At 48.2% G+C, this 26,790-nt stretch overlaps 1 protein-coding gene across 1 annotated transcript; it reads left to right on the top strand.

The window, feature by feature from the left end:
* The first annotated feature begins 4,788 nt into the window (after positions 1-4,788).
* Positions 4,789-16,096, top strand: ZNF628 (zinc finger protein 628). The gene is made up of 2 exons (XM_073590776.1): positions 4,789-4,956; positions 9,108-16,096. The coding sequence occupies exon 2, from the start codon at positions 9,117-9,119 to the stop codon at positions 12,423-12,425; it is 3,309 nt and encodes a 1,102-aa protein (XP_073446877.1). The 5' UTR covers positions 4,789-4,956; positions 9,108-9,116; the 3' UTR covers positions 12,426-16,096.
* Positions 16,097-26,790: the final 10,694 nt, after the last annotated feature.

The following is a 26,790-nucleotide window of genomic DNA, read 5'->3' as shown; positions in this document are numbered from 1 at the left end:
GCTCCATACAGCACTCCCACGCCGAGCAGTGCTCCATACAGCACTCCCACGCCGAGCAGTGCTCCATACAGCACTCCCACGCCGAGCAGTGCTCCTTCCAGCACTCCCACGCCGAGCAGTGCTCCATACAGCACTCCCACGCCGAGCAGTGCTCCATACAGCACTCCCACGCCGAGCAGTGCTCCATACAGCACTCCCACGCCGAGCAGTGCTCCATACAGCACTCCCACGCCGAGCAGTGCTCTTTGCAGCACTCCCACTCCGAGCAGTGCTCCTTTCAGCACTCCCACGCCGAGCAGTGCTCCTTCCAGCACTCCCACGCCGAGCAGTGCTCCTTCCAGCACTCCCGTGCCGAGCAGTGCTCCTTCCAGCACTCCCACGCCGAGCAGTGCTCCTTCCAGTACTCCCACGCCGAGCAGTGCTCCTTCCAGCACTCCCGTGCCGAGCAGTTCGCCTTCCAGCACTCCTGTGCCGAGCAGTGCGCCTTCCAGCACTCCCGTGCTTAGTAGATCTCCTTCCAGCACTCCCGCGCCGAGCAGTGCGCCTTTCAGCACTCCCACGCCGAGCAGTGCTCCATACAGCACTCCCGTGCCGAGCAGTTCGCCTTCCAGCACTCCTGTGCCGAGCAGTGCGCCTTCCAGCACTCCCGTGCCGAGCAGTTCGCCTTCCAGCACTCCTGTGCCGAGCAGTGCGCCTTCCAGCACTCCCGTGCTTAGTAGATCTCCTTCCAGCACTCCCGCGCCGAGCAGTGCGCCTTCCAGCACTCCTGTGCCGAGCAGTGCGCCTTCCAGCACTCCCGTGCCGAGCAGTTCGCCTTCCAGCACTCCTGTGCCGAGCAGTGCGCCTTCCAGCACTCCCGTGCTTAGTAGATCTCCTTCCAGCACTCCCGCGCCGAGCAGTGCGCCTTTCAGCACTCCCACGCCGAGCAGTGCGCCTTCCAGCACTCCCGCGCCGAGCAGTGCGCCTTCCAGCACTCCCGCGCCGAGCAGTCCTCCTTCCAGCACTCCCGCGCCGAGCAGTGCTCCTTCCAGCACTCCCGCGCCGAGCAGTGCTCCTTCCAGCACTCCCGCGCCGAGCAGTGCTCCTTCCAGCACTCCCGCGCCGAGCAGTGCTCCTTTCAGCATTCCCGCGCCGAGCAGTGCGCCTTCCAGCACTCCCGCGCCGAGCAGTGCGCCTTCCAGCACTCCCGCGCCGAGCAGTGCGCCTTCCAGCACTCCCGCGCCGAGCAGTGCGCCTTCCAGCACTCCCGCGCCGAGCAGTGCGCCTTCCAGCACTCCCGCGCCGAGCAGTGCGCCTTTCAGCACTCCCGCGCCGAGCAGTGCTCCTTCCAGCACTCCCGCGCCGAGCAGTCCTCCTTCCAGCACTCCCGCGCCGAGCAGTGCTCCTTCCAGCACTCCCGCGCCGAGCAGTGCTCCTTCCAGCACTCCCGCGCCGAGCAGTGCTCCTTCCAGCACTCCCGCGCCGAGCAGTGCTCCTTCCAGCACTCCCGCGCCGAGCAGTGCTCCTTCCAGCACTCCGGCGCCGAGCAGTGCTCCTTCCAGCACTCCCGCGCCGAGCAGTGCTCCTTCCAGCACTCCCGCGCCGAGCAGTGCTCCTTCCAGCACTCCCGCGCCGAGCAGTGCTCCATACAGCACTCCCACGCCGAGCAGTGCTCCATACAGCACTCCCACGCCGAGCAGTGCTCCATACAGCACTCGCACGCCGAGCAGTGCTCCATACAGCACTCCCACGCCGAGCAGTGCTCCATACAGCACTCCCACGCCGAGCAGTGCTCCATACAGCACTCCCACGCCGAGCAGTGCTCCTTCCAGCACTCCCACGCCGAGCAGTGCTCCATACAGCACTCCCACGCCGAGCAGTGCTCCATACAGCACTCCCACGCCGAGCAGTGCTCCATACAGCACTCCCACGCCGAGCAGTGCTCCATACAGCACTCCCACGCCGAGCAGTGCTCCATACAGCACTCCCACGCCGAGCAGTGCTCTTTGCAGCACTCCCACTCCGAGCAGTGCTCCTTTCAGCACTCCCACGCCGAGCAGTGCTCCTTCCAGCACTCCCACGCCGAGCAGTGCTCCTTCCAGCACTCCCGTGCCGAGCAGTGCTCCTTCCAGCACTCCCGTGCCGAGCAGTGCTCCTTCCAGCACTCCCGTGCCGAGCAGTGCTCCTTCCAGCACTCCCACGCCGAGCAGTGCTCCTTCCAGCACTCCCACGCCGAGCAGTGCTCCTTCCAGCACTCCCGTGCCGAGCAGTTCGCCTTCCAGCACTCCTGTGCCAAGCAGTGCGCCTTCCAGCACTCCCGTGCTTAGTAGATCTCCTTCCAGCACTCCCGCGCCGAGCAGTGCGCCTTTCAGCACTCCCACGCCGAGCAGTGCGCCTTCCAGCACTCCCGCGCCGAACAGTGCGCCTTCCAGCACTCCCGCGCCGAGCAGTCCTCCTTCCAGCACTCCCGCGCCGAGCAGTGCTCCTTCCAGCACTCCCGCGCCGAGCAGTGCTCCTTCCAGCACACCCGCGCCGAGCAGTGCTCCTTCCAGCACTCCCGCGCCGAGCAGTGCTCCTTTCAGCATTCCCGCGCCGAGCAGTGCGCCTTCCAGCACTCCCGCGCCGAGCAGTGCGCCTTCCAGCACTCCCGCGCCGAGCAGTGCGCCTTCCAGCACTCCCGCGCCGAGCAGTGCGCCTTCCAGCACTCCCGCGCCGAGCAGTGCGCCTTCCAGCACTCCCGCGCCGAGCAGTGCGCCTTTCAGCACTCCCGCGCCGAGCAGTGCTCCTTCCAGCACTCCCGCGCCGAGCAGTCCTCCTTCCAGCACTCCCGCGCCGAGCAGTCCTCCTTCCAGCACTCCCGCGCCGAGCAGTGCTCCTTCCAGCACTCCCGTGCCGAGCAGTGCTCCTTCCAGCACTCCCGCGCCGAGCAGTGCTCCTTCCAGCACTCCTCCTTCCAGCACTCCCGCGCCGAGCAGTGCTCCTTCCAGCACTCCTGCGCCGAGCAGTGCTCCTTCCAGCACTCCCGCGCCGAGCAGTGCTCCTTCCAGCACTCCCGCGCCGAGCAGTGCTCCTTCCAGCACTCCCGCGCCGAGCAGTGCTCCTTCCAGCACTCCCGCGCCGAGCAGTGCTCCTTCCAGCACTCCCGCGCCGAGCAGTGCTCCATACAGCACTCCCACGCCGAGCAGTGCTCCATACAGCACTCCCACGCCGAGCAGTGCTCCATACAGCACTCCCACGCCGAGCAGTGCTCCATACAGCACTCCCACGCCGAGCAGTGCTCCATACAGCACTCCCACGCCGAGCAGTGCTCCATACAGCACTCCCACGCCGAGCAGTGCTCCATACAGCACTCCCACGCCGAGCAGTGCTCCATACAGCACTCCCACGCCGAGCAGTGCTCCTTCCAGCACTCCCACGCCGAGCAGTGCTCCATACAGCACTCCCACGCCGAGCAGTGCTCCATACAGCACTCCCACGCCGAGCAGTGCTCCATACAGCACTCCCACGCCGAGCAGTGCTCCATACAGCACTCCCACGCCGAGCAGTGCTCTTTGCAGCACTCCCACTCCGAGCAGTGCTCCTTTCAGCACTCCCACGCCGAGCAGTGCTCCTTCCAGCACTCCCACGCCGAGCAGTGCTCCTTCCAGCACTCCCGTGCCGAGCAGTGCTCCTTCCAGCACTCCCGTGCCGAGCAGTGCTCCTTCCAGCACTCCCGTGCTGAGCAGTGCTCCTTCCAGCACTCCCACGCCGAGCAGTGCTCCTTCCAGCACTCCCACGCCGAGCAGTGCTCCTTCCAGCACTCCCGTGCCGAGCAGTTCGCCTTCCAGCACTCCTGTGCCAAGCAGTGCGCCTTCCAGCACTCCCGTGCTTAGTAGATCTCCTTCCAGCACTCCCGCGCCGAGCAGTGCGCCTTTCAGCACTCCCACGCCGAGCAGTGCTCCATACAGCACTCCCGTGCCGAGCAGTTCGCCTTCCAGCACTCCTGTGCCGAGCAGTGCGCCTTCCAGCACTCCCGTGCCGAGCAGTTCGCCTTCCAGCACTCCTGTGCCGAGCAGTGCGCCTTCCAGCACTCCCGTGCTTAGTAGATCTCCTTCCAGCACTCCCGCGCCGAGCAGTGCGCCTTCCAGCACTCCTGTGCCGAGCAGTGCGCCTTCCAGCACTCCCGTGCCGAGCAGTTCGCCTTCCAGCACTCCTGTGCCGAGCAGTGCGCCTTCCAGCACTCCCGTGCCGAGCAGTTCGCCTTCCAGCACTCCTGTGCCGAGCAGTGCGCCTTCCAGCACTCCCGTGCTTAGTAGATCTCCTTCCAGCACTCCCGCGCCGAGCAGTGCGCCTTTCAGCACTCCCACGCCGAGCAGTGCTCCTTCCAGCACTCCCAAGCACAATGAATGGAGTGGAAGTCGATTATGGGCACCATTTAGGACAGAGTTTCACGAAAAATGGATCGTTGAATTTTCTAAAAAAAAAAAAAAATATATATATTTATGCCCCTCGTGATCACCTGTCGCTGTAATTCTGCCTGACCCTATGAAGCACTGCCCCGCCCACGTAACGCCATTAATGGGGTTACCAAATCGGCCTACCATGCTGGAGAGCAAACTATTTGCCCTGTCCTACAATATACAGCTAGAACGCGAGATATCTGAGGAGCACACAGCTATTTCCTGCAATGGACAATTAATCTTAGCTCGGTTGTCATTTATATAATATAATCGCAAAGTTACACTAGCAAGTCTGTCCGCCATATTGGTACACCCTCACCACCCGCAGCAGCTTATTCCCTCACTTTACGGTCCAGTACTCTCAGCCACTTCCGGGTGGAGCGGCGCATGACATGACGTCACTCACTAAGCTGCCGCGCGCAAAAAAGACGTCATCGCGAAACCATGAAGGCCTAGTAACGGGAGAGAGGAGACCGGGGAAAAAGTATCCGAGCTCGGAAGTCTTTGGCGGGATGTAACAGGCTGCCCGGGGCTGCAGGTGAGTGACGTAAGGATAGGGTCCTGGGAATCACCCACTGCTGTGCTCAGTAACTGAGGAAGAGACATTTATTACCGGGGCGACTTGTAGTTTTGGTAGGACTACAACTCTCTGCAGGTAAACCAGCAGGCTATTCTGAGGCTGACGGGGCATGCTGAGACCTGTAGTTCACCACAGCTTACTCCGAACAGGGGCAGAGGGGGGTGGTCTGGTCATGGCCGCAGTCTGATGTAAGGGGCTGTTCACACTGGGATTCATTCTAGGCTGATAACGGGACTAATGGAAACTTTAAAAAAAAACAAAAAACATTAAAAAGCCATAAAATATAGAAAAAAGCAAACGTAAAAGCTTGGATTCTAGTTCAATTATCAGTGTAAAAATATATTTTTTTGGGGGGTTGGGTGACTTTTAGAATGTATTGTATATGTTTAAAATAATTAGATATATATTTAATATAAATATGTATAATGTATATTTATTAGTGAAAAAAATAGCATATTTGGTATCACCACAAGCGTAATTGTCCGTACAAATGAAATATAAAAATACGTATGAATGGCAAAACGGGGAAAAAACCCAAATAGACGCATTGCTGCCTTTTTGATTGTTTCCCCCCCCCCCAAAAAAAAAAAAAAAAAAAGTCAGGCATGCTCCAACATGCAGTATGTTTATATACCACCGTCAGTGATTGACAGCAGTGTCTGAATAGTTAGCAGTGGCTCTGGCTGCTGCTGTTAGAGGCAGATGTCTGTTGTATTACTCAGCCGGTAAACAGTGGACTAGGCTGCTGAGCCGGATCCGTATACCCCGCACCTGACATGTCATGTCATATTGACATCAGAGCTGTGGAGTTGGTAAGCCATACCTCCGACTCCTCGTTCTCCACAACTCCTCAGCACTGGTCCCTATTAAGCATGTACATAAAATGCAGCACAGATTCATCAACTAAAAGCCGAGATCCTTAGATCAGTAACAGACATTTATAGGACAATTCATATCTTTTCCAAATTCTTATAACATTTACAGCTAGAGTTGAGCGATACCGTCCGATACTTCAAAGTATCGGAAATTCCCACACAGCAATGGCATAAAGTGAGACTAGGGACTTTTTTTTTTTTAAGTGGCGGAGGAATACAGTGCGGAAGGATACCTACCTTCCGTCATTGGATTCCTGCAGCCCGTAGAGAACGGCAGCATCAGCTGATGCTGCAGTTCTCTACCCAAGATCGTCGTGGGACACACTCGTGGACTGCTTCGGATCGTGGGTGAGTATTTTTGTGGTTTGTTATGTTAATATTTATTCCGTAAAAGACAATGGCTTCGGGGAACAATGTGACAAGTATTGGTAAGTATGTTACTCTATGTTATATGTACTGTATGTCTATGTATGTATTGTATGAATGTATTGTATGTAGTATGTATGTAGTATATATGTGGTATGTATGTAGCATGTAGTATGTATGTAGTATGTATGTAGCATGCATGTAGCATGCAGTATGTATGTAGCATGCATGTAGTATATATGTAGTATGTATGTAGCATGTAGTATGTAGCATGCATGTAGTATGTATGTAGTATGTATGTGGTATGTATGTAGCATGTAGTATGTATGTAGCATGCATGTAGTATATATGTGTTATGTATGTAGCATGCATGTAGTATGTATGTAGTATGTATGTAGCATGCATGTAGTATGTATGTAGTATGTATGTAGCATGCATGTAGTATGTATGTAGTATATATGTGGTATGTATGTAGCATGTAGTATGTACACTCACTGGCCACTTTATTAGGTACACCTGTCCAACTGTGTGTTAAGACTTAATTTCTAATCAGCCAATCACATGGCGGCAACTCAGTGCATTTAGGCATGTAGACATGGTCAAGACAATCTCCTGCAGTTCAAACCGAGCATCAGTATGGGGAAGAAAGGTGATTTGAGTGCCTTTGAACGTGGCATGATTGTTGGTGCCAGAAGGGCTGGTCTGAGTATTTCAGAAACTGCTGATCTACTGGGATTTTCACGCACAACCATCTCTAGGGTTTACAGAGAATGGTCCGAAAAAGAAAAAAAATCCAGTGAGCGGCAGTTCTGTGGCCGGAAATGCCTTGTTGATGCCAGAGGTCAGAGGAGAATGGGCATACTGGTTCGAGCTGATAGAAAGGCAACAGTGACTCAAATTGCCACCCGTTACAACCAAGGTAGGCAGAAGAGCATCTCTGAACGCACAGTGCGTCGAACTTTGAGGCAGATGGGCTACAGCAGCAGAAGACCACACTGGGTACCACTCCTCTCAGCTAAGAACAGGCATCTGATGGCTACTTTCAGCAGGATAATGCGCCATGTCATAAAGCTCGAATCATCTCAGATTGGTTTCTTGAACATGACAATGAGTTCACTGTACTCAAATGGCCTCCTCAGTCACCAGATCTCAATCCAATAGAGCATCTTTGGGATGTGGTGGAACGGGAGATTCGCATCAGGGATGTGCAGCCGACAAATCTGCGCCAACTGTGTGATGCCATCATGTCAATATGGTCCAAAATCTCTGAGGAATGCTTCCAGCACCTTGTTGAATCTCTGCCACGAAGAATTGAGGCAGTTCTGAAGGCAAAAGGGGGTCCAACCCGTTACTAGCATGGTGTACCTAATAAAGTGGCCAGTGAGTGTATGTAGCATGCATGTAGTATATATGTAGTATGTATGTAGCATGTAGTATGTATGTAGTATTTATGTAGTATGTATGTGGTATGTATGTAGCATGTAGTATGTATGTAGCATGCATGTAGTATATATGTGTTATGTATGTAGTATGTATGTAGCATGCATGTAGTATATATGTAGCATGTATGTAGTATGTATGTAGCATGCATGTAGTATATATGTAGTATGTATGTAGCATGTAGTATGTATGTAGCATGCATGTAGTATGTATGTAGTATTTTTTTTTTTTTAACATTTAACACATTAGCCGAATGATGGGACTACTACTGTCCCATCATTGGCTAATGTGTCAATCACTGTCATGGTAGCAGGCATCGCCAGATGGGACTTAGTCCCATCGGACGATGCTTGCACAGACCCCCGGACATCAGCACAGCCCCCCGGCAGGTCGGCACAGCCCCCCGGCAGGCCGGTACAGACCCCCACAGGGTGCACAGACCACCGGCAGGCCGGCACAGCCCCCCGGCAGGTCGGCACAGCCCCCCGGCAGGCCGGTACAGACCCCCACAGGGTGCACAGACCACCGGCAGGCCGGTACAGACCCCCACAGGGTGCACAGCCCCCCGGCAGGCCGGCACAGCCCCCCGGCAGGCCGGTACAGACCCCGGGCAGTCCACACAGCCCCCCGGCAGGCCGGCAGAGACCCCCGGAAGGCCCGAAATGACGGCGCATCATGATGCGCACACACCGCGCATCATGATGACGTCATTTCGGCTGTCAATCAACTTTGAACTTCCGATTCCGATGCCGACTTCCGATATTGAAAAAATATCGGAAGTCGGTATCGGAATTCCGATACAGCAAGTATCGGCCGATACCCGATACTTGCGGTATCGGAATGCTCAACACTATTTACAGCACGTCCTGCATTGTACTACTGTACCCAATTCATTACACATGTTAGGAGTCGGAGTCAGTACATTCTATACTGACTCCAACTCCACAGCCCTGATTGACAGAGTAACATAAATGTCTGATGAATGCGGATCCCACTCCTATGTGGAAAACGGAGATCCCTCGTCAGACCTGGTAAGGAATCTGCTGTCCTTCGCATTCAGGCACTGCCTGGCTGAAGTGAATAGAGAGCCACACCTGTTCGTCTCCATATTCCTTCTCTAAGAACCTTCTGTCCTGTGCTTAGATTTACTCCCACCTCTGTGACCTGCATTGATTAGAAATATGTAGAATATTCTAAGTATATACCATTAACAGGCGGGTTGGTATTATTTCTTTGTATAAAAGTTTTGCACTTGTAATTTCTCAGTCAATTGTCACGTTATTTACAGCCTTAATATGTAATCGTGGCCTGTTTGTCTTGGGTGAAATGTGGATAAAACATGATGGTTCATTTTGGGCATTTTATAAATTTGAGATATTAACTCATACATTTTCTTTTTATTTTTGTCTCCAAACTTTCTTCGCAAAGCTCTTCAAAATGGTGGGAGCGCAGGAGATGGAAGTTCAGACATCATCAGTACAACAGCAACCTTTGGGTCAGCCTGCAGACACGAGCCATCAGTATGAGTGTCATGAGTGTGGGAAAGTTTTTAAGTGGTCCTCTAGACTGATCCATCATCAAAGGACTCATACTGGAGAGAGACCCTACAAATGCTCTGAATGTCCCAAGGCTTTTAAAGGCTCCTCCGCACTACTCTATCATCAGAGAAGCCACACTGGGGAGCGTCCATATAAGTGTGGGGACTGTGGCAAAGCCTTCAAGCGTTCATCTCTACTGCAAATCCACCAAAGCGTTCACACTGGATTTAGGTCTTTCAAGTGCAATGTTTGTGGGTTGGCATTTAAGTGGTCTTCTCACTATCAGTACCATATGAGACAGCATACAGGAGAGAGGCCATACAAATGTAACATCTGTGACAAGGCATTTAAGAACTCCTCTAGTCTGAGACGACACCGAAACATCCACACTGGAGAGAGGCCGTATGTGTGTACTGTGTGTGGTAAGGCCTTTACTCAATCTACAAACTTGAAGCAACATGAAAGGATACACACTGGGGAACGTCCCTACAAGTGCAATGAATGTGGCAAATCCTTCACCCATTCCTCTAACCTTCTCCTTCACCAACGTACACACAATAGCGGGCACACTCACAAATGCGACTTGTGCAGCAAGGTGTTTATTTCCGAAGCTTTCCTTCAAAAGCATTTGCAGTCGCACACTATCGAACAGACTTTTGTGCAAGCCGATACGGAAGTTTTCTTGACTACGACAAGCGATATGGAGACTGTGGAGATGATCTATAAATGTAGTATGTGCGAGCTGACATTCAAGAACGAGGACTTGCTGCTTGAGCATCAGCAGAGCCACGTCGATGAACAGATGTTTTCTTGCACGTCCTGCGATAAAGTGTTTAAGAACGCATCGGGTCTTTCACGCCACCAAAATACCCACTCTAATGAACGTCCGTATAAGTGCTCTATATGTGAGAAGACATTCGTGCAGCTGTCCAACCTCTTGATGCACCAGAGAACCCACACAGAAGAGCAGCAGTTGATACAGACTGAAGCAGAAGTCACGTGCCCCCAAACTATCGAAATAATTCAACCTTTTACAGGAACGACCACTACAGAGATTGTCGACCGGCCATACAAATGCACAGACTGTAATAAAGCTTTCAAAGGTTCTTCAGGACTTCGCTACCATATGCGAGATCACACTGGAGAGCGTCCCTACAAATGTTCAGAGTGCGGCAAAGCTTTCAAACGCTCTTCTCTGTTGTCTATTCACCAGCGGGTACACACTGGCGTTAGGGCGTTCAAGTGCGGAGAATGCGGCCTGACATTCAAATGGTCATCACATTATCAGTACCACTTGCGACTCCATACAGGAGAACGACCTTATGGCTGTACAGAGTGCGGGAAGTCATTCAAAAACACCTCTTGTTTACGCCGGCATCGACAGCTGCATACCGGCGAGCGCCCGTTTGCTTGCGTCATGTGTGGCAAAACTTTTACTCAGACTTCTAACTTGAGGCAACACGAAAGGACTCATACAGGAGAAAAGCCGTACAAGTGTGAAAAATGCGAGAAAACCTTCACCCACTCTTCAAATTTGCAATTGCATCAACGCACACACTCAACTGACCGACCTTATAAGTGCACTGTTTGCAGCAAAGGGTTTGTCATGTCTTCTTATCTTCAGAGACACATGCGTACTCACGCAGTCAGCGCCGGGGGAAATGTAGAACTGGTCACACAAACGCCAGTCGCCACTCAGAATGGACAAGTTGTTCCCCCGGCACAAAAAGTGCATATCTTATCTGATATGCCCACAACGTTAAATTTAGAGGTCTGCAACCAGACCCCTTCATTAAACCCACAAACAGTTTTCTTGGTACAGGTACCCCAACAAAACACTCCAAAGCTAATATTGCTACCCTCGCCTCAAATATTAAACCCCCAGCAGAAGCTACCTGTGCCGCCAAGCACTAATACAAATCTTGTTGCAGTACCAAACAATACAGATCAGAAAAACCAGCAGGGTAAAGTTTCACGAAAGCGAGTGAAGCAGAAAACGCCTAATTCGCTTTCTAGTATCGCATCCCCGAATAAGAATATTCTCATTATGCCGAACACAAGTCAGACTTTGCCTAGCATGCAGCCTCTTCAGTTCCAAACTTTCCAAAGCTTTCCCAGGGCACCCGCCTTACCCATCGGTCAAAATATCTTCGTCCTGCAGAATGTGACCGAGCAAAGCTCATTGCAGATACCTACCTTGCAAATAAATGCAATGCCGCCAACACAGAAAGCCACCAACATACAGATCCATCAGGTATCCAATACACAAGACGTCACGCTTCAGAGTTTACCTAGCTCTCAGGAACTATCAAACATTCAACTAAAAACCGTAGCAGAGGAAATGACCAATATCCAGACAATGTCGAGCCCCCAAAGTTTGTCTGACGTCCATATCCATCAAGAACTACCCAACGTCCAGCTCCAGACGAGTCCAAACTCGGCACATCTCTCCGATATTCATCTGCAGGCCCTTCAGGAAACGCAAAGTCTCTCCAACTTGCAAGAGAGCAGAAATTTGATTGTCCTGCAGAATTCTCCTGGAGAGGAGCTCCTAAGCACCAGCGAAAGCGTAGAAAGCTTGCAGTCTATGGAAGATGTTCAGGATGTCCATTTCGAAACCCTTCAGACCGAAGACGGACTGCAGAACGTCCTGGTTCTACAGAACGCCGACGGAGAGCAAACACGACTGTGCGTACAAGGGGTGGAAAATATTCAGGGCATCCAAGACGTTTCCAGTGTTCAGATTCAAGCCATGTCCAATATGCAGGAACCGGCCAACTCCGCTTCCGAATGTCAGAAACTTTTTATTATCCAGAGTGCTCATGGGGAGCAGACTCTGCAGTTAGTCGATGGCTTTCAAGGAGATCAGAACGTACATGTTGTAGAAAACCTTCAAGGGATGCAGGCAGGGCAAAGCCAACTGCAGGTGGGGCAGAACCAGCTTCAGGTGCTGCCGGGCCTTCAGAGCCACAACGCCGTACAGCTTCCCCAAAGCATGCAGCTGGGAACTGTTCAGAGCAGTCAGGGGCTGCAGGCTGTACAAAATGTCCAAGGGCTCCAGAATATACAGACGGTCAACTCCGGAGCCCAGAACATACAAACCATCCAGCTCGTTCAGAAAAATTCTGTTCAGGGATTGCAGCATGTTTTGCCATTCATTCAGATTGTGCAGAGTGCCCCGAAAGTTCAGCTTGTCCATACATTTTAATATAGGCTGCAATAAAAGGGGTACTCCAGCATAGAAAAACAGTCCCCTTTTTAATTACTGTTAGATCCAAGCGCTGGGATGTGGAACTTATGTTCTCCCCTGGCTGCAAGTCTCCGAACAAGTAGGAGTTGATTGGAGCTGCTGCGGTGCGCTCAGCCATCTTCATCAGTGTTGTGGAGTTGCAGAGCGCCCATGCATCAGTGCTCCGTTCTGAGTGCGGTTTTGCAGCCAGGTTAGAACGGGAATATCAATCGGTGGGACCAGTGCCAGTCCGCTACTTGGGATGGAATACACCTTTTTAAAGACCTGTCAGCTCTCTGGGCATCTTTTGTTGGATCAAGCAGTTATAAAACTATACTGGAGCATTTTTTTAATCATTTTACAGTTGTATTGCATTGTCCCTTTTGTTACTCCTCCGGGAAATGTAAGAAAAATGGCATTTGTGCACCGCCAAACCCACAGACTGACTTCACAATCCGTGCTGGAACAAATAGAGCCCTCCATTTGTGCAAGGGTGTAACTAGTGTTATTTCCAGGTAGAATAACAGAGGAGCTGTCCTATGGAAAGATGCTGTGGAAATGTATTCTCTGGGTCTGCAGAGACTTGTCAGGAGAGATGGGGTCATCTTTACAGCTGCCTGTATAGTAAGCCCAGCCATTGACACTACAGCAGTGCCTGGACTACACCAAGCATCATGCATGAGAAACCTTGACCACCTCTGACGACTTGTCCATGCTCCTTGACTTAACCTTTTCCTTCACCTACTGTTATGCATGGCGGTATTTTACAGAACGTGAATGAATTTTTGCCTCAGCCTAGAATATAATATATTGGTTATAGTGTGTATATTAATGCTGTCCTAATGGGCGATATTGTGTCCAGAAGAAATCTAGCACTTTTCTTGGAGGATGATTAGTCGCCTATATTCTCCTTATATTGTAGCACGAGCATGATCCTTCCCTGATCCTCTCCGAAATAAAAAAAATAAAATCCATTGGCAGCAGTAAGGTTAATTCTAGGAATACAGAGCAAAAAGTCACCTTTTCCTGCCCACATTGGTAGTCCTGTTGAAGGTGATGGTTCTGTAGACTCCGCGTTTAGGGGTTTATCTGCTGTAAAAATATGGATGTTTTGACCTTATGAAAAATCTTAGGATGTTTCATGAGCAGAAGAATGATTGCATTTCTTTTCTGGGGGCATAAACAAGTGTTGCCCATGCTGATGTATGATCAAACATGGACAATTTTGTATATCCCCTTATTGTTGGGGAATGGGTAAATCGGATCTGTCACCAGATTGCACAACACCCACTGCATACATTAAGTAGAGCTTGGTCCTGATGAGGATGGTGTAATTTTTGACAATCCATGGCAGTATAAATAATTATATCAGCCTTATCCGGTCTATCAGATCTGCTATAATGGGTATGCTGAGAAGGTACGCCTGATTATGCTCTTCGATGGGACATCATGCTGAGTGACAGGTGGATCCCCCTGTCTGCTGTCAATCGGCATGATGTCGGCAGTCGTGCCATGTTGATGGAGCAGTCGAGTTATGTATGAATTTGCAAAACTGCTGTGAATTTTAGTCTGCAAATCTGCACGTAGCACATAGAGGGTTATAAAGCGGTGGTATAATCAACCTTTTATATAGGATTTCTTCTTGCCTCATTTTGAGGATGTGATTCATCTTAGGTTTTTCAATACTTGTTAATGGTTGACTGAGTCAAGTCCGTATTTAGGGTGACAAATCTGTGGCTGGTAAAGAGGGTTTCCACCTTAGGGCATGTTTTACAGTTTACATAGTCATACATCTGTTCTTCATGGTCCCAGTATAGATTGGCTGCAGGTCTCCTGACCTTGTCTGTCTCCTATATGGCTATGACGCTGTAGAGTTCGGGTCAGGAGACCCGCGACCAGTCCTAACAGCAAGTCCATGAATGTCGGACATGTAAAGCCGACTTAAAGGGAAACTTTCAGCAGGGTTTTGTATAGTAACCTACAAAGTGTCAGGTGGGTGCCGTTATACTGATAGCAATGTTACCTTTGTTGATGAAATCTGTCTTGTACTTCTGTTTTAATCCTTGTTTTTAGTTGATATGCTCGTGTTCTAAGGCGGAGTTCATGTATGTGGTGCTCTGATTATATATTCATAATGCAGACTGCTGACAGGTCACTGCTCCCTCCCTGACCTACCCACTAGTTTGCATAATGAATATACTAATGTGTGTATTTGAAAAAAACATGTCACTTCATCAAAATGGCGGTGCCTGCGCACTATCACTTGTCAGTTAGTGCCTATTAGCTTGCGCTGTTGAAAAGAAACAAAAATCCCCATCAAAGTGGCGCCGTGGGCTGCTCCTGCACATTAGCATCTCTTACAGATAGATGCAACTGCGCAAGCGCCTCCGCCACCTCCTTGTCGCTGCAGCCAAAAAAATTTACACTGCAACAAAATGGAACCGAGGCAGTGCATGCGCAATAGCTTCTCTTGGTACGCGATGGTTGCCAAGGCACAGCCCACAGTGCTATTTTGATGTAGTGTAACTTCATTTTGGCTGCAGCAACTAGGAGACGACGGAGGTGCTTGCGCAGTAGCATCTATCGGAACACGATCGATGCTAATGCGCAGCCGATGGAGCCATTTTGTTGTTGATTTTTGTTTCTTTTCAGTGCAAGATAATAGGCACTAATTGACAATGGCGCCACCATTTTGATGAAGTGACATTTTTTTTTTCAAATGCACACATTAATATATTCATTATGCAAACTAGGGGATCAGTGATCTGTCAGCAGTCTGCATTATGAATATATAATCAGAGCACCGCATACTCAGCCCCACCTTAGGACATGAGCATATCATTAACTAAAAATAAGGATTAAAAAAGCACAAGATGGATTTCATCAACCAAGGTATCATTTTATTCAGTATATCGGCACCGACCTGACACTGTCTGCAGGTTACCATGCACAACCCTGCTGACAGGTTCCCTTTAACATGCATTACATTATTATATACTGCTCCTCCGTAGCGTTATTCACAGTTACATAGGCTTCAGAGCTGAAATCTCCCAGCAGGGCTCACTGGCTCAACGTCAGTACAGAGCTCACTTTGCGGAAATTTCCTTCTTTTTCATCAGAATCTGCACAATAATCTGACTTACAAAATATAACTCCACTTTTTAGTTAAAATGTCTGCAGTGCTCACTAGCAACCAGTAGAATTGAGAATACAGCTCTGGATTATAATACAGGGTACATTACTACATTTTTTTAGGTAGATATGTGTGTAGAATGCTATTCAATAGATGGATTATGTATGGCATGCCTCCTGCGTGAGTCCTAGTTGACGGTGCAAAGAAGGTTTGGTTTTCCATTGACGTCTCTAGTTGCAGAATAATCCAATTATTTCTCATGCAGCGGTGCGACATCAGCGTCAATAGCCCAGCAGCTTCACATGGCAGTGACTGATTACTGGGGGTTGTAGTAGGAGGGCGCCCATGAACATATAAGGGGCAGGAGTTACGTCCTCTGGAAAGTTTAAGTCGTGGTAACATCATTCTAGTCGGCGAAATTGATAAAAATAGTCAATGGGAAATGTAATTATTAAATATCCACCAACCTGCTTTCTGTTTTTCACTTGCACATATTTATTAAAAATAGTAATTGTTACATTGATGGTGTTGTGTTCTGTATGGTGAGGATTCACAAGTATGCAATCACATAGCGTGACAGATGACTTGTACCCCAAGCCTGGACAATCACTTTAAGGTAAGTCACATGCAGCAGAACACTTCTGCTCCATATCACAAATAAACATCCAAGGATACTTGGCACATCTGACCTTTTAAGCACACCTTGGCACTGGACTGGTGCACTGTAAGCAAAGTGCCGGGGTTTGTACACAGTATAGCGAGCAGTGACTGTTGCCTCTCCGTGTGCGCCCCCCATGACTGAAAGCCGCCTCCATGACTGAAAGCCGGTGGCTCCCGCGAGGAATAAATTTATTACCCAGTGGACGGACTTTCAGAAAGGTATCTGGGAAGCATTGCAATGCTATTCGATTGCAGATTACCCCTATATTTGAAGGAAAATAACATTTTCCATGATACAATTTTCCCTTTAAAGAGACTGTCAGCACAGAATGACTGTTCAAACCAAGCACAGGCGCTCCTTGTGGCCAAACATTTAAATGGAAATGTTTTTGGATTTGGATGGAAAACAAGTAGATAAGAAGGTGCACTTAAATAATTGGCCCCACAATGATGGTCCGAGCGACTGTGCTTGGTTTGAACTGTCATTCTGTGCTGACAGTCCCTTTAAATATGGATTCACTACGAATGTCTCCTATACTGCATTGAAAGTGGTGAAATCGACTTGGTGAGTATATTTCTTCATTAATGTTTACTTATAATTATTGGTGCGTGCCCCGCGCCCCCAGAAATGTCCTTGTCTTTTTCCAATGTGCGTTTGAGATATTTAGTGTCTGGAGACAATCTGTATATGAAGGGTTTCTGCGCTTCCACTCGCTGCCTCTACAAGGAGACGAAAATGTTGTGTTTCTAAGGGTATGTGCACGCTGCGGTTTTTGCTGCAGTTCCGCAGCGGTATTAGTCCTGCGGAACCGCAGCAGTTCCGCAGACAGTGTACATTGCCATGTTACTCTATGGGTTTGCAAAGCGGCTGTGCACACGCTGCGGAAAAAAACGTGCGGAAAAGCACCTTTTTTTTTTTTTCCGCAGCATGTCAATTATTTCTGCGGTTCTGCAGCGGTTTTGCACCCATAGACTTGCATTGAGTCACTGTATTCCGCAGCAAAAACCGCAGATGTAAAAAGATCTGCGGTTTGGGGTGTAAAAACCGCAGGATAAGGAAGTGAGGGGGAGGAGGGAAGAAGACGTCGCATGGACATTGATGTGGGGCGTCTGATAGATCTGGTATTTATGTTTGTGTGTGCGTCTGTGTGTGTCTGGAGAGTGTCCATGCGGCGGTAGGCCCCCTATTGTGCTCAATCGCCGCATGGGACTGCTGCTCCCATCTGCCTACAGGATGGGAGAGTAGTCCCTGGGGCGACCGAGCACAAAGTTAAAACATGTAACAAAAACCACAAACATGACATACAACATAGAATACATGTACACATGACAGACATGACATACAACATAGAATACATACCACATACAGCACATTTTGTTCCCCGAAGCCCTTGATCACCTAGGGAAAAAAATAAAATAAAAAACCACAAAATACTCCCTGTCCGCAGAAATTCAAAAATAGTGTCCCGCGGCGATCTCAACAGTCCTCGGGCGATACACTAGCAGGAGCGGTGCTCCTGCAGTGTATCGCCAAGTTTTCCGGTGTTCGGCCGCTCCGGGACCTCGCTTTACGGCTCTTCTGCTGCATTTGACCTTTCCCACGCAGCAGTGCCGTAAAGGAGGTTACCTGAGTCACTGAACTCATGTAAACTCTTGGCACATGCGCAGTAACACACTGCAGGAGCAGAGCTCCTGTCAGTGTGTTTCTGCAGGCATGAAGAATGGTCACATCACCTGATGTGACTGTTCTCCATGTCAGATTGTCGTGGGACACTCGTTGAATGGACTGCGACGGAACGATAGGTATAGAATTGGTTTGTTTTTTTTTGTTTTTTTTAGGTGATCAAGGGCGTCGCATAGGATTGAGGGTACAATAAAAAAATAGTCAAAAACAATGTTTTTTTATTTCAATAAAAATGTTTTTGTGTCTGTTTTTTTTTTTTTAAATTGTTTCTATGGGCTTAATAATGGATCGGCGTCTTATTGACGCCTCTCCATTATTAACCGGGGTTAATGTCACCTGTCAATCAAAGGTGGCATTAACCCCTTTATTACCCCACATCCCGCCGCGGAGCGGGAGTGGGGAGAGAGGGTCTAAGTGCCGGAATTGGTGCATCTTATAGATGCACCATTTCTGGGGCGGCTGCGGGCTCATTTGTAGCCAGGGGAGGGGCAATGTCCATGACCCCTTCCTAGGCTATGAATATGAGCCCGCAGCTGTCTGCATAGCCTTTCTGGCCCTAAAATATGGGGGACCCCCACGTCATTTTTTTTTTTGGGGGTCTCCCTTTTTTTTTAGAGCCAGAGAGGCTACGCAGACAGCTGCGGGCTCATAATCGTAGCCTGGGAAAGGGGACATGGATATTAACCCCTTCCCAGGTTGGAAATATCAGCTCGCTCTTGTCTGCTTAGCCTTTCTGGCCCTAAAATATGGGGGACCCCCACGTCATTTTTTTTGGGGGGTCTCCCTTTTTTTTTTTTTTTTAGAGCCATTGACTCATTTTGTTCGTCAAGATGGAGATTGGAAGAAGAAGGGGCTGGACAAGGAAGTGACATCATTTTTTTTTTTTTTCTCCAGTGTTGTTTGTATGGGTATTCATTCCCTCAAAAAACGCAGACAAAACTGCAGGTAAAAACCGCAGCAGGGAGAGACCTGCGGTTTATGCCAACAGCTGCGGTTTTGGGTCAGAAAAAAAACGCAGATAAACCTGCACTGTGTGCACATAGCCTAAATGTTTGTGTTTTCTTAGCTGGCGCAGCGTGTTACTAGTTAGAGCTTCAGTTTGTGCTTCAGAGCAGCTCTTCCTAGAATAGTTGGGACAGGAAGTAGCAACTATAGTAAATGTTTGTTTGGAAGATGTGGAGAACTCGTTTTATTAAGCAGACCACTGACCAGAGGCAAAAAGGGCAGAAAAAAAGCTGGTCATTAAGGGGTTAAAAGAAAAATAATGTTGAAAGTGACATAACTTTTCTTTTTATGACCATTTATGTTTTCTTCAGACTTTTCTAAATCATAATGGCTGTAATAACTCTGGCTGTAAAGTTTGGAGCGCCCCCTATAGCGGCAGTCTGGCATTGTGGACTACAGATTCCCCTAAACGGCAGTCCGGCATTGTAGACTACAGCGCCCCCTACAGCAGCAGTCCGGCATTGTAGATTATGGCGCTCCCTATAGCGGCAGTCTGGCATTGTAGACTACGATATATATATATATATATATATATATATATATATAGAGGGACTATGTCGGTGCTCATATGTATATAGGAGGTTATGTGGGTGCTCACATTGTTTGTGTGATGTGTGGGCTTACAGTTATGTAGGCGGCTATGTTCGGGGTCATATTGTATATAGGAGGCTATGTGGGGGCTCATACTGTATATAGGAAGCTATGTGTGGGCTCATGTATATAGGAGTCTATGTGGGGGCTCATACTGTATGTAGAGGGCTGTGTGGGGGCTCATACTGTATGTAGAAGGCTGTGTGGGGGCTTATACTGTATGTAGAGGACTGTGGAGGCAAATACTATGTAGAGAGCTATGTGGGGGCTCATACTTTATGTAGAGGCCTATGGGTGGTCTAATACTGTATCTAGGAGGCTGTTATGAATGGGTCACCAAGGAGAAAAAAACACAACAAGCTAAGTCACAGAAAACCAGAGATGACAGGAACAGAGCTGAAAACCAAGAGCTGACAAGCCAGAAGGAATCACCAGCAACTGAATAGGGCGTCGGCTGTCTTAAATCCAATCTGAGACTCCTGTGATCTAATCGTCATCCTCATTCTCAGGTGGCAGATTTCCACCGATCAAATCAGCCTGTACCTCCAATTACCACCAGAGGGAGTCTGGAAGGAGAACTCACAACTGGTGAACCAGAGAATGAACTCACAACAGGAGGCTATGTGGGGGCGAATACTGTATATAGAAGGCTATGTGGGGGCAAATACTGTATGTAGAGGGCTATGTGCGGGCTCATACTGTATGTAGAGGCCTATGGGGGGTCTAATACTGTATGTAGGAGGCTATGTGAGGGCAAATACTGTATGTAGAGGGCTATGTGCGGGCTCATACTGTATGTAGAGGCCTATGGGGGGGTCTAATACTGTATGTAGGAGGCTATGTGGGGGCAAATGCTGTATGTAGGAGGCTATGTTCGAGCTCTTACTGTATGTAGGAGGCTATGTGTGCTCTCACTCTGTACAGAAAAGCTATGAGGAGGCTTATACTATATATAGGAGGCTATGTGGGGGCTCACATTCAGCGGTGTAACGAGTCTAATGGGCCCTAGTGCAAGATTCGGATCGGGGCCCCCCTCCCATATTTATGCGCCTTTCATCTTGGTATATATTGTCCCTCATCCTGGTATGCATGTATTGAAGTCCGGTAAAATATAAGATTTGGAAAACTAAAGGGATTTTTCATAATTGCATCTTCAAAGGATGGACCTGAACTTTGGATTTGATTGATGAGAAGACATCTCAAGCCTCGTGTATGGATCATGGTGTAATATCTATCATGGTTTATTTCAGACTTTTTTTTTTAACATGTGCCGTCCTGGGGAGAATCTTCACTTGTCCTTACTTGACTTTTATGGGTCAGTGGTGGAGAACCGACCTCCCTCCATTGTAACTGTCGTCCTGGAACCCGAATGACCACTAATGCCTGACTGCACCATCCGTCATTTTTATGAGTACACTCATAAATTTCTACAGAGGTTTTCCAAAACGGAGCAGGGTATGGAAATGTTATCAGTAACTTTTGTAGTAAACCTTTGCCTCCATATCTGATAATTACAGACACTGCCTTGTAAAGAGAGATGTGGTTACGATATCTGCAATGGCAGGAGGCGATGACTTCCATAGAACATGGAATTAGTGGCTTTTTTTCTTTAATCTAAGACCATGTTGATGTCTGTGATATGAATTCCGTTTTCTTTCTGCTCCATTAAATGAAATTTATAGCTACAATGGATGTCACATGCCTAACACCAATGGCACCTGATGGATCCCATTTACTGTATTTTTAGCTCCAATATTGGTCCCCATGTCCTGACTCTTTCCACTGTGATTTCTCTTTTGACGGGTTTACTAGGAACAGAAAAATCGTACAGATTGACTTGAGTTCTGACATAATTTTACCCAGATCTGCTCCCTTAATGGTGCAAATTTAAGCTAGCTTTATGACCTCCCAGCACCTCATGGGCGGGTTTATCTGCTTCCTCTGAATGATGCTGCTTTCTGATTGGTGGAAATCAATGTCGTCTCCATAACATTTCTCTCCTGAATAGCCTGACATTCAGCGTATGAGCTGACATCTTGTACTCCTTACAAAAAGACACAAGTTTGTACTTTTAAATAATTGGTATTAAAGAGAAGAAACAACTTCAATCTTTTTCCTGGGTTCGATCCAAACAATATTGCAGAGCGTAAATACTGTATTTGCCCATGGACATAAGGAAAATGAGGCCATTAAAGGGCTTTTCAGTGGCTGAATGGACAGGACTTTATCACGTCCAGCCCAGGCAGATTCCTTCCCTCTGGAAAATTTTGTAGAAAACTCCTTTTTTTTTTTTTATTTCTGGAAAACTGCTTTTTGCCCCTTTTTATATCCTGTGGATGTCATAGAGCTGACCAGACTGATATTTTATTGTGGGAAAGTGTCAGTATAACTATTTATTCATTGATGTCACTGGTGTTTATATGTAGGAGTCCAGTGGGCAGTTCTACTAATCACCAAATAGCCCACCCACTGGACTCTTACATCCAAACACCAGGTATTTCAATGAAAAAAATACAAATTATATTGAATCTTTTCCAACAAACCTGTATCATGTTGCTCAGCTTCTCCTCTATAACATGTGCTCCACAGATAGGACTACAAGTACCATGTGACTGGTTCCTTTTAAAGGGGTTTCTGCTTTTATTTCCAAAATTAAGACCACTCTTTTCCACGATAGTTGCTGGTTTTACAGCACTTTACTTCAGTGGTTGATGAGTTTCAATAAGAGATGAAGCCCATGGCTAAGAGTGGTGTTTCCTACACATATTTAAAGGGAACATGTCACTTTCTATAACTTTTCATATAACAAAAAATATACTAATGAGGGCTCTTAGTGACAGTTTAAAAATTAATTTTTGATTCGCACAGTCGAATATGCCAGGACTAGTTCAGAGGGGTGTCTCTTACCCCAGGCTTGTCCCGCCTCGGATCTTCTAATCACAGCCTCCTTGTGCATGATTGACAGCTTTGATGCAATCTCCTTTATTATAGAACTTCTGGCAACTTGAGCAAATGAGTAAGATTTCCATCATGGCAATTGGTTTGTGGATGTCAATCATTATGAGAAGATCCGAGCAGGACTAGTCCAAAGGGAAGAGACAGCCCCCCGGACTAGTCCTGCATTATTTGCATATGCAACCATCTAATTAAAACTGATTGTAAATGATTGCGGGACCGGACAAGTTCTCTTTAAAAAAAAATAAAAAATAAAAAATAAAATCTATGTACTAAAATGAGCTTTTTCTGATTGTAAATGTTGATGTCTTTTAATCCGAATTCAATATCCCCATATTTGCCTCTTCTCAGTTCATTCTCCTCTAGCTAATAAACACTAGAAAAATTCTTCATGACCTTTAAGAAGGACACGATGTCCCCAGCTCCACAATAACAGCGATATACCTATAAATATACCCGCTATCATCATGCTCAATAATAGAGCTATTAACTGCAAATAGTGGCGGTCAGGAGCAGATGTCGGCACCTGACGTCAATTGGATGTATGAAACGGCCGGGCTTGTCAATGGGTGCAGTATATTTTAGGGACCTCAAATCACCTAGGCCATAGTGGGAGTTCAGAGCACTCTTGGGACTGCTGAGATATCTTGGGGGACAATAACATTGGCATGGAACAGCATCACTTCAAAGGACAAAAGACATAATGGAGAACAAAGCGGATCCGGCTCCATGGAGCTGAAATCTTGAATTTTATTGGATCATGTTAAAATCCCCAATAGACATCCAAGTAATGTCCGTATAGAAAATGCTGACGCGTTTCGGTTGCCTATAGAACTTTTATTCATAACTTGGACGTGTAACGTGATTTTAAGAGGATCCAATAAAATTCAAGATCTGTAATTAGATCTCTGCACAGTCCTGACCCTGTGTTATGTCTCCTTGAAATGTCAGTTTATCCTTGTATTCTACAAGTATGTGTTACCATTCCCCTCGTCATATGGGTTTGTCCCTATCCAGGCTAGTAGTAGGTGGGCAGGAGTGGTAGTCTAACTTGCAGATACGGAATACTGAATGCAGAATATTGTGGTTCTCCTGATGAAGAAGTTGGTCCAAATTCGAAAAGCATTGAGAATTAACCTCATGATCAATCCTGTACTGCATCATCTGGGTTTCTTGATTTCCACATCAGCAGAGCAGACTACCACTCCAGCCCACCTATCACTAGCCTGTAATAGGGGCACACCCATATGACGAGGGGAATGGTAACACCTACTTGTCAGCTTATCCTTTCATTCTATATTTCCAGGAGGAAGAATGGAGGGTCAGGACTGTGCAAAAATCTAATTACAGGTTCTTGTAAAAGATCTTGAAGTTTATTGGATCGTATTAAAATCACAATGAACATCCATGTAATGTCCACATAGGAAACGCTAGAGAAAAGACAAAAAACTGACTGGCACATCCAGACTAGTGTGAATAGGTGCTACCTCCATATACAATACACAAAATAAGGTTGCACTCTATCACGCTAAAGCATGTCAATATAGAATATAAGAAACTTGAACAGCAATACAGCTATGGAACATTAAGAAAAAATATGAGACGCTTAGCATATAACTTGGCCAAGTTATATCTGCCCATCAACCAACGTCAAGGTGGCCTCAAAATCTGATGGGTACCTACACTGTAAAAAAAACCTGCTGACATATTCCCTTTAAATAATAGCATAATCAAAAATAAAAGAATTGAAGGTGCTTCAGGAGACGAGTCCTGTCAGAGTCTGCAGAAAAACAACAACTCAATGACGTTACATAAACTTTTTGGAAAGAGATAATTCATAGTGGTGGTCATGCTCCATTGTTGTCACCCATCTTTGCTAGACTTCTGAATAGCAAATCTGCCTAGTTCTGCCGTGATGCACGAACTGATGGGGCCTCTTTACATTAGTGTTTCCCAAACTCCAGTCCTCACAGCCCCCCGTCACATCATGTCTTCAGGATATCCTTAGCATTGCACAGGTGAAGGAATTATTAACATGATACTAGACATTGCAGCAGATTCTCTCACCTGTGTAATATTAAGGAAACCCTGAAAACATAATTTTCCAGGGGGCCGTGAAGTCCCCACACTCAAATGGCTGTGATCAGTTAGTCAATCTGACTGACTGATCACAGCATGATTACACAGGAGATGCTGAAATATCATCACCTCCCTCCCCATCACAGCAGGACCTCAGCGCTGCCAGTGGTCCTGAGCTTCTGCAGTAACAGCCAGGGACGGTGCCAGCACAGACCCTGACTGCTTAACCCCCTAAATGCTATGATCAAGAGCGATCACCACATTTAGAAGGCATGGAGAGGGAGGGAGCTCCCTCTGCCTTCAGATCGGCGCCTCATGACGTCATCATGGAGGTCTAATTGTTGCCATGATGACCTGGGTCATCATCGACCTGCCAATCGTCAAGCTACAGTAAGCTACTGTACAGGTATAATGCATTGCAGTGCATTATACCTGCAATCAAAGTAAAAAAAAATAAAGGTCCATATCGGTACTAAGTAAAAACATTTAATAAAAAATATAAAAAAAGACACAAAAAACTTCCTTCTCACCCCTTAATGGGGTGTTTTTTTTTTTTTCTCCTTCCTCATTCTCGGGTCCTCTACCAGAGGCCTGAGAGTTTGAGGTTCTGCGCAGGATCTTAGTTGTTCCCAGCATTGCTCCTTTCTGGACAGAGAGCTCAGATGTTGTCCTGGGATCTGTTGTAGCCATTCTTCCAACTTAGGCGTCATTGCTCCAACTGCTTGCATCACCACTGGAATCACTGTTGCCTTCACCTTCCACATCTCCAGTTCTTCTTTGAGACCCTAGTACAAACATAAAAACCCCGATATAAATCTGGTATCACTGTAATCGTACCGACCCGAAGAATAAAGTCGTCTAATCCATGGGCGGACATACTGCCCGTTCAACCAGTGCACTGCATCGGGGCCCATAGCCTCAAGGGGGCCCTTCAAGGTGGCTAATGATGAGGGCACTCTGGCCGTTTTCTCCGGGCCCGAGGCTCCGAGGGGCCCCTGGCCAGATGGCCCTCATGTGTAGCGGAGGGCAGGGAGCGATCCAAGCAGCTCCGCTGCCTGCAAGAGGGAATAGCAGGAGCCGAGCTGCAAGGACCCGTCCTGCTTCCTGTCTGACACAGAGAGGAGCGTGTCGCTGAATGACGTCATTCAGCAGCCGCTGTTGTGTCAGAGCAAAGAAGGCCGGGTGATGCTACTGACAGGTGAGAGGAGAGAGGTGTCTGTGTATGTCTATGTGTGTATGTCTGTGTATGTGTGTCTCTGTGTGTGTATGTCTCTGTGTGTGTGTATGTCTGTGTGTGTGTGTGTGTAGGTTAGCCTGGCTTTGGAGGAGATGGGGACATGAGGAGAAGACCGTGATGAAGAGATAAGGCCATGATGCCTGGGGTGATGGGAGAAGGCATTGATGGGATCATGGGAGTGATGGGGAGAAGGCGGTGTTGGAGAAGGCAATGATGGGAATCATGGGGAGAAGGGAGTGATGGAGAGAAGGCAATGATGGGAGTGATGGGGTGATGGAGCAGGCAATGATGGGAGTAATGGGGAGAAGGCAATGATGGGGTGATGGAGCAGGCAATGATCGGGTGATGGAGCAGGCAATGATGGGAGTGATGGGGATAAGGCAGTGATGGGGTGATGGAGCAGGCAATGATGGGGTGATGGAGCAGGCAATGATGGGAGTAATGGGGAGAAGGCAATGATGGAGAGATGGAGCAGGCAATGATGGGGTGATGGAGCAGGCAATGATGGGAGTGATGGGGATAAGGCAGTGATGGGGTGATGGAGAAGGCAATGATGGGAGTGATGGGGTGATGGAGTAGGCAATGATGGGAGTGATGGGGAGAAGGCAATGATGGGGTGATGGAGCAGGCAATGATGGGAGTGATGGGGTGATGGAGCAGGCAATGATGGGAGTGATGGAGAGAAGGCAATGATGGGAGTGATGGGGTGATGGAGCAGGCAATGATGGGAGTTTAGGGGAGAAGGGAGTGATGGGGAGAAGGCAATGATGGGAGTGATGGAGAGAGAAATGATGGGGTGGTGGAGGAAAAAGAAATTATGATGGGGTGGTGGGGGCAAATGCAATGATGGTGGTGGAAAGGGCAATAAATGGGGTGGTGGAGGAGGAGGAAATGATGGAGGTGGTGGAATGGGCAATGATGGGAGTGGTGGGGAGAAAGCAAAGATAGTGGTGGGGGAGAAGAAAATGATGGAGGTGGTGAAGAGGGCAATGATGGGGTG

This window comes from Dendrobates tinctorius, unplaced genomic scaffold (assembly GCF_039654945.1).
Source record: "Dendrobates tinctorius isolate UK_male_01 unplaced genomic scaffold, ASM3965494v1 ptg000120l, whole genome shotgun sequence".
NCBI lineage: Eukaryota > Metazoa > Chordata > Amphibia > Anura > Dendrobatidae > Dendrobates > Dendrobates tinctorius.
Note: the sequence above shows the minus strand (reverse complement) of the source record. Positions and strands in the feature narration are given on the sequence as shown.

Excerpts from the sequence above, each read along its gene's own strand:
- ZNF628 (XM_073590776.1), top strand. The coding sequence starts at position 9,117 with ATGGTGGGAGCGCAGGAGATGGAAGTTCAGACATCATCAGTACAACAG.